At 40.4% G+C, this 8,393-nt stretch overlaps 2 protein-coding genes across 2 annotated transcripts; one reads left to right on the top strand and one right to left on the bottom strand.

The window, feature by feature from the left end:
• Positions 1 to 221: 221 nt before the first annotated feature.
• LOC147760356 (uncharacterized) lies at positions 222 to 1,256 on the top strand. Its single transcript, XM_086994746.1, has 2 exons — positions 222 to 622; positions 971 to 1,256. Exon 1 carries the CDS (start codon positions 285 to 287, stop codon positions 606 to 608), a length of 324 nt encoding a protein of 107 aa, XP_086850872.1. The 5' UTR covers positions 222 to 284; the 3' UTR covers positions 609 to 622; positions 971 to 1,256.
• Positions 1,257 to 3,943: 2,687 nt separating this feature from the next.
• LOC106167644 (uncharacterized) lies at positions 3,944 to 5,987 on the bottom strand. The gene is made up of 3 exons (XM_013546482.3): positions 5,918 to 5,987; positions 5,605 to 5,697; positions 3,944 to 5,420 (listed from the first exon to the last, which is right to left on the bottom strand). Exons 2-3 carry the CDS (start codon positions 5,678 to 5,680, stop codon positions 4,876 to 4,878), a joined length of 621 nt encoding a protein of 206 aa, XP_013401936.2. The 5' UTR covers positions 5,681 to 5,697; positions 5,918 to 5,987; the 3' UTR covers positions 3,944 to 4,875.
• Positions 5,988 to 8,393: the final 2,406 nt, after the last annotated feature.

The following is an 8,393-nucleotide window of genomic DNA, read 5'->3' as shown; positions in this document are numbered from 1 at the left end:
CATGGAAAATGTTTTTTTCTTCCATCGCATCTAATGTTGCTATTTTGAACGTCAATCTCTGAAAATCATCTCAAATCTCACTAACAAGCATTCAGCACATTCTCACAGCAACTGGCCATGTACCGTGTCATTAACGCAAACAATATAATACGTGTTGTCTTGAAAATCTCTCTGACCACGCGATGTATTAACCATTGGTCAAGTATATAAGAGGGGCCTCTGACTTGGATGGTCAGAAGCCTCCTGAATCACCGAACGCTCTCCAGAACACCGAAAACATCAAGATGATGCTCAAAGCCGCCTGCCTTATTGCCATCGTGGCCATCGCCGCCGCTGTCCCCGGCACCAAGTACTACCCTGCCCCAGACAACAGCGGAAGACTCCTCTACTTCCCAAACGGCTACAGAGGTTCCCAGAGCTATAGCCAAGGTATCCCAGTAGGCGGATACGGTGGACACGGGCTCCCATACGGAGGCTACGGCGGTTACGGATACGGTGGTCTTCGCTTCCCAGCTAAGTTCGGCTATGTCCGTCCCCTGAACTTCGGCTACAAGCGCCCAATCAACTTCGGCTATGCTCATGGCCTTAAGAAGCCATTCTATGGTTAGATTTGAAGAGAAAGGTGGGTTACTTTTTAACATTTGGTACTTCAATCTACTGGATGGCTGAAAGAAAAACGTCACACGCCTTCAATTTTCAAAACGTATCGCAATGTAGTTCGTTTGAGTTTGATTTTACAAGTTTTGTTTCCCTTTACTGTGTAAATTATTGACAAAGTATTCTTTACTATTTACATGTAGCATTTGCTAGGAAGGTCAGACTTCTCAGTGTCAGTTTGAACCGTTTTGTTGTCACCTAGCTGTGCCATTTCACTGTCCTTCCTCCACGCTGCCACAGCACTGTTGCTAAAAGAGCTCTTTTGGAAACAAGACATGGACTTCATATCTATATTTTTTTTCATTTCTTACAGTCAAACTTTCAAGTTGAATCAAGGAGAACCGACAATTACAGCTGAACAAGACGACCATGCACCCACAACCACCACTCCTCACGTCATTATGTCAATCATATGCCACGCCCACTTCGAAGAGACATCAAGCCGTCAAACGTCTATATGAGCTGTCGAAATGGATGTTTTTACACAGTGACACTTGGCTCCCTTAATATAAGTCACTTTTTTCACATCATCTGTTATATATTTTATGGACCGAATATATTACAAAAATGAATAAAATATTAATTATGTGTAAATACGATTGCGTCTCTTTTTTTATTTATTTGCATGAGGAATAATTCGTAAATATCCTATTTGCAAGGAAAAAAATGATATATATTCACAAGTACAGAAAAAATTAAATGTGTTGGCTAAATGCAAGTTGAACGGAAGTGAAAAATATTTGGTATCCACGGAAAAAAAGCTACTGATTGCACACCTCGCTTTTTTAACGTCACTTAACCATGAATTCTGCTTGAAATTTCTATTTTAGTTCTTTAATCCTTCAAGTAACATGTATGTATTGATATTGTTCGGAAATCAAAACGAAAATCATCTCAGATAGACTTGACTTGACGTCATATACGAGACGAGATTGTGCGATTTTCTGCGTGAAGTGAGGGTTACCATTCGAGGATGATGCCAATATAAAACTGACACTAAAAGGTGCTTTCATACACGTATGTTGCACAATAGATTGTTATTCTACAGGACCTACAGAAAAAAAAGCATCCAGAAAAAAATAATACGTACATAAATTCTGGTTATGACTACTCTTCTCCAAACCCTGGGATGACGATGCGGTCGAGATCAGTTCGGAAACATCGATAAATAATTTTTGTCAATCCATGCAAATCGGACTATCTATAATAAGCCTAGATTGCATTTGCCATGCAATGTCCGTACAGAGCATGTGTACTGCGAGTAAATCCCTACGGGCAGTGTTGGTGCAACTTGATTGTGATGATGGTTTAACCTGTTGTTGGTCTCTTTGCCTACCATCTTTGGTGGTTTTAGGAGGCAAAACAATTTATCAATAGTTCAATTTTTTATCTTTGAGTAATTCGATTGTATGAATCTGAAGTGTTGCGTTTTCTTGTTTCCACATGCACTAAGAATCGTAGGAGCTATACGCTCTCTTTTCAACCCACTGACCGATTATTCCCTCAAGGTCATGTTAGAGAAATAACACGCAGACGCATATAATGTTAACGTACAGAACGGAGCCCGCCCGTAGACACTTAAGATGTCAGTGTAAGATTTTACGTACGGCGTTCTTGGCAAATGAAATCTAGAGCTAAAAATAGAAAAAAAAAACTGCGAATCGCAGGGGAAGGAGGCCAAAATAATACCCTCTATTATCTTCAGAGTTACCCTTTCGTCTACCTTCCCTAGAGAGCAGTGAAACAAGAAAAACGAGACAAAAGTGAGCAAGTTGCATCCCATCCCTGTTTAGTACATACGAGTAACGCAGTAAACATTTCTTAGTAATTTAATTCATATTTGCCAAACCATTCGTTGTGTCCCTCCCAACACACACACGCGCTCGCACGCAAACACACACACACACACGCACACACACACACACACACACAAGCATCGGCAAATCCTGGTCCCGTCAATGTCCAAAATGTTGATCGAGGTGAAAATCAAACATAAGCTTATTTCCCTATAATATCCATAGCCCTTTCTTACTATCCACCCTGCCTAGAACAGATATAGATAAACTACAGGTAGTGACATTTCCCTCAATGCCTTTACAAAGAACCTAAGAGCCAGATTGCCAGATTGCCTGACCCTAATTCACACACACACACACACACACACACACACACACACACACAGAAAAAAAAACACTTAAGCAGTTGACTAGGATTTCCATGAGAGTGATGTAACACTGTTTCTGATAGGACCATGTAACTTTGACAATTATGTTCGCAGCCAAGGGACTTGACTTAGGTTATGTGTTTATTTATTTATTTTGTTTATTTAATTGTATTTATTTAATTATTTTGTGAATCAGGGCCTGATCTTGACCACGTCATTATAAACACGCTGAAGGTGAAATTTCCTTTCCCAAAGAAAGTACCATTATTTGCATATCTAATTGTTAACGAATTTGACTTGTATCATAGAGATGAATAAATAAATAAATAAATAAATAAATAAATAAATAAATAAATAAATATTAGGAAAAAGGAATAATAAGATTAAATGAAATGAAATAAAAAAAAGATAACGTTTAACATTACGATAGGTGCACGCGTCTGCCCATGGTGTGCTAGTGCCCGGTTTTTCTGCTATATTATCATATATGGCTAACTTACGATAACGTATGTTTAAGTATCTGCTTTGACTCACTCTCATCTTCAGATGATCTATATTTTTTAAGTTAATGTGCATGGTATTTTTTGAAGTTTTTATCTATCAAACTATTTGCCTTGTGTTGTCGTTAAGGTTAGTAATTACGTGTAATAGCGTGTGTCCCACGGGTTAATGGTCAATTGTCAAATATATACATTTATAGCTATGCCTTTCTCTATGTATGTATGTATAATTTGGCGTAGCACCTTTGAGACAAACACGCTGTTTGTAATACATTAACATGACGATGAACCCCTAATATCCAATGGTCTCTCCTTGGCCAATGAATTTGGAACCAACGAGGACCACCCAATAAATTGCCATCCCCCCCCCCCCCAAAAAAAAAAAAAAAAAAAAAAAAGAATGAATTTAGATTATGGCTATTATGGACATGATGGGCGTATACAGAAGGAGAAGATTTATTTTAACAAGTACACCACTTGGTTATGTCCTCCCGGTCATAGGTAAAGGGATGTATGGTAAACATTAAGGTGGAACATTGTGAGCCCCTGTATAGCTACAGCACCTAAATTATAGCTTTATATATAACATAACATCAATTAAGGTATACTGCCAGAATAATGATCCCATCTAGTTTAATGGTGGTTAAGGATATTCATTTGGGGAGAAAGGATAATTACATGGCACTTTACTTAACTCGCATTGCGCTTAAACATATGAAAAAAAAAGCCATAACATGACTCGACATATAAAGTTCAAATAGTGCAATAATTTAGGTGTCAGGTCAGCGCTAGTCATTGCAACATATCGAGTTACTTCTGAAAAGGAATTGCACTCAATTTTACTACACTTCCAGGAAAGCGATATAAATTATTTAATACCAGTTGCATAAACCTTTATACAAACCATAAGATGTAGCTTCCTGTGTCCAAATTACATAATAATAATAATAATAATAATAATAATAATAATAATAATAATAATAATAATAATAATAAAGAAAGCTAGGCCTCCTATTACTGGAAGCTTAATTGGCTGAAATGGACTGGAATATCCGACTGCATCAAATTTGCTAAACAAAACATATTCCAAAAGCTTTTTCAAACAATAACTGCTGTTGTCATGGCTGAATGGGCAATTAACACGACTGTTGGGATAGAACTTATTCATGATAATAACACGTTGCTCTATGGGTTTAGATGGGAAAAGAGGGGGAAATGAGAGAGAGAGAGAGAGAGAGAGAGAGAGGTAGACAGTATTCATGATAATAACACGTTGCTTTATCGGTGTAGATGGAAAAAAGAGCGGAAAATGATAGAGAGAGAGACTAATTCCTCCACATCAACCATTTGTCTGAATTTGTCTACTGGAACATGCGCATTAAAGTTGGTTTTCAATAAACAAAAGCACGGAGAGTTTATCATTAAGTTTTATTCTGGAGCACTGCCAGATTCATACACGGTGCTCCCAGACAGACACACCGATCATTGATGCAGGCGCCCCCTATTTTCACGTGCTTGTTGCATTTTGACCCACAGGTGTCGACATCGCAGTCTTCAATACGGCACCTTTTTGGGGGTATGGTTATCGTCCACCGAGGTGACAAATCTCGCGCTTCGCTTGTCTTTATGCACGTTTTCCTTTTCCCAAAGCACCTCCTTGGCCCCAGCACCCCGTTTGTCTCGACAGGATTCCCCGGCAGTCTCGCTGAAAAGTGTCGCATGCCGCTTGCGACGGAGAATTTTCCTGTGCCTCCCAGTCTGATTATCACTTCGCTTGTTATGTTGGGTACGCTTTGCAACCCAAGTTCGAGGCGTCTCTCTTCGCTTAGTGTGGTGAAAGTCGACCCAGTTCAACAATTCCTCTTCATGGCGTCTTTGACGCTTGTTAACCCGGGAATTCTTTGCAACGAAGGGTTGCGAGGTCTGACTTCTTGTGGTGCGGTGCAAATTTTCCTCCGTGGCCCATAGAGACAATCCCTCCTCATCACGCCTCTTACGCTGTGCAGATCTGGCTTCTCGCTTTTCAACTTTGTCATGATAGACGGCTTGCTTTTCACACGGGACAATTTCACGTTTTTCCTTTCTCTCCACTTGTTGCTCTAAAATAAATTGATAACTGAACAGCTAAAAATAAGTTTAACTTTCAGTGAGATGTTTTAATTATGCTGGTTTCATGCGCTATCGTGTTGTCGCGTCTCAAACTTACTCTAAACGCACCTTTTGAATTTCATATAACTCTACTGTCGTAGAGTACTAACCTATTAACAGCGTACGAGTACTAACCTTCTCTTGCACCAGAAATAGTTGCTTCAGCCATACAGAGCAGAACAAACAGCACTTGCACAGGCACAAATCGCATGATGAGTTTAGAGTATTCTATAAGAGAAAACATTGTATGAGTGTAACAGTAACCATGGCTGCAGTATGTGTGCGCGCGTGTGTGTGTGTGTGTGTGTGTGTGTGTGTGTGTGCGTGCACGCCGCATGTATGTTTGTGTGAGTACTACATTGTACGAGAGAGAGAGAGAGAGAGAGAGAGATAAACCACTTGAACCTGTTTTTAACATAATAAATAAAGGAAACAGATTTTAACGTACCTAACAATGATCCTGGTCTTTGTGAAGCAAAGCGTATGCTTACTCGTACTTATAGCGTACTTGTTTAAATTTATATAGACGGCAATTTTATGTGAACCCATTATGTCCTTCAAATAATGATAATAATAGTAATAATGTATTGTTACAGGAAATTACATTTTGTTTCTTCAAATTACATATAGCAAACGGTCGGACACATTTTAGGAACATTAAAACAGTATATAAGTACTGAGTATTTAAAAGCTTTTTAAAACAAAAAGAGCACCAAGAGAGCGTGACCCTCCACCACGGAAACTCAATTGATAGTTCACGTGGTAATTGTTGTCTGAGGTCGTGTTCCCATAATATTATCGTACTATCTGTATCGAACTAATTCCTCGGGGATTCTCGGTAAATTGCTTTCAGTTTAAGCGGCTTAAATGCCGGGCACATCCCCCGTAACTTAAAGTAATTGGGTAAAGTCGGGAAAATTTTGTGGTCCATGATGTTGTTCATATTGCTTTGCGGGGGGGGGGGGGGGGGGGGGGGGGGGGGGGGGGGCAGAAAATTAAGGTGATTACATTGACTGGGCCTGAACGACAGTCCATGCTGAGATAGATCTACCCTGCTAGTAGGACAGTCTGAGTGCAGGGAGCGGAAGAAGTATAACGCATGTTTAAATTATGTATCAGTCACGCGTAGTTAGGAACATTGCAAACTTCTAAATGTAGTTTTACTTCATGTTCCGAACGTACAGAGCAGGCCTATCAATGAATACGATTCACCTTGTTTTGATTCTGTAGCTTTTACGGTATAACAGCACGTCATACCACCTGTTAACCGTGTTCGGTAGAAAAACTATATCTCCTCGGCTTAATTATTTGCCAATAATATTTTACTCAAAATTTCCATGGCTGCAATCGCACCAGTAATTACAGACTACTTGAATGTTTTTTTTTTCTATTCTCTCCTCTTATGGTCTCGCTAAAAGTAAACCCCGTCTGTTGTGAACCGCCTCTGATCCCACTGTGCTCTTTAATATCGTGGGTAAAGCCAAAATCAATCTTAGTATAAAACAAACTCCGAGCTCTGAGTCGGGTTGACAAACACGACTTCGTGTGCATCACTGAAGTTTACCGTTCATGTCGGGGACTGGGGTTGCGTGGGCTGAAAGGCGGCTCCCAGATTGTCGATTGGGACAGCAGGCCTGCACATGTACACCCAATCTGGCGCTCTCCGTGACGAGGTTGAAAGTTACCATCTGATCGCTGCGTATCAACGGAGCTGTCGTGGCTGCGTGGTAACTCTGCTGCATTGCATACAGGCAAATACTCGGACACTGGTTCGAGCCACAGGAGCTACTGTGTCATTCTTTTTTGCCAGAATTGACTTCTTCAAAATTGCCATTGATTACTTTAAGAGGATCCTCGCACGTACGGAGGGTGGGCGGCTCTGTCACGGAGCAGTCGGTAGCGTGCAAGGATGCAAATGAGACATCCAAAGCGTCATCAACCTTGGTAACGCAAGGTCACGGGTTCGAGTCCCGGATGAGGCACGTCAGCCCTTCACGACAACGAACTGGCCCCTGAATCGGGATGTCACGAGACGAGAACGAATGAGGGCGCTCGTGGGACTTAGCAAATTACCTTTTGCCTAATAATACGGTATACTTTAGACAGTTTTCATCTGCGTCGACAATTATATTTCCTTTCTCTTCAGTTAAAAGTCCTTATATTGGTGCCAAAGATCTTGAACTTAAATTGAGCTATAACTAACTCCGTATGGCTTGAAATTTCATCAAAATGAGCTCTCTTCTTGGTGGGATTAGAAGAGAGAAAACTTTTGATTTTTTTTTACAAAAGTCGCGTCACCTCTATTCCTTTTATCAGGCACACGTTATGTTTTTTAATGCCCCTCCTTTCGTATCTTGGGCCCTTGCTTCTCAAGACTGTTCATATGACCATACAGTACCCTGGCAAGTCCGCAGTCGATATTGGAAAGAGTAAAGACTACTCAATACTAAAACCGCAGAGGTGTGAACAGCTGTGGCCGTCCTCGTGCTCTACAACGTCAAAGGTGAAACCAAGCGTTCTCTCAACGCAAAACCAAAAAGAAAGAAAGAAAAAAAAAAAACATCCGAAGTCGTCTTACTAGGAACATACAGAGCAGGCCTATCAATGAAAAAGATCCAAGTTGTTTTGATTCTGTAGCTTTTACGGTATAACAGCCCGTCATACCACCTGTTAACCGTGTTCGGTAGAAAAAATATATCTCCTCGGCGTAATTATTTGCCAATAATACTTTACTCAAAATTTCCAAGGCTGTAATTACAGACTAGTTGAATGTTTTTTTTTATTCTCTCCTCTTATGGTCTCGCTAAAAGTAAACCCCGTCTGTTGTGAACCGCCTCTGATCCCACTGTGCTCTTTAATATCGTGGGTAAAGCCAAAATCAATCTTAGTATAAAACAAACTCCGAGCTCCGAGTCGGGTTGACA

This window comes from Lingula anatina, chromosome 8 (assembly GCF_051362555.1).
Source record: "Lingula anatina isolate TDL-2025a chromosome 8, LinAna3.0, whole genome shotgun sequence".
Classification (NCBI taxonomy): Eukaryota; Metazoa; Brachiopoda; class Lingulata; order Lingulida; family Lingulidae; genus Lingula; species Lingula anatina.
Note: the sequence above shows the minus strand (reverse complement) of the source record. Positions and strands in the feature narration are given on the sequence as shown.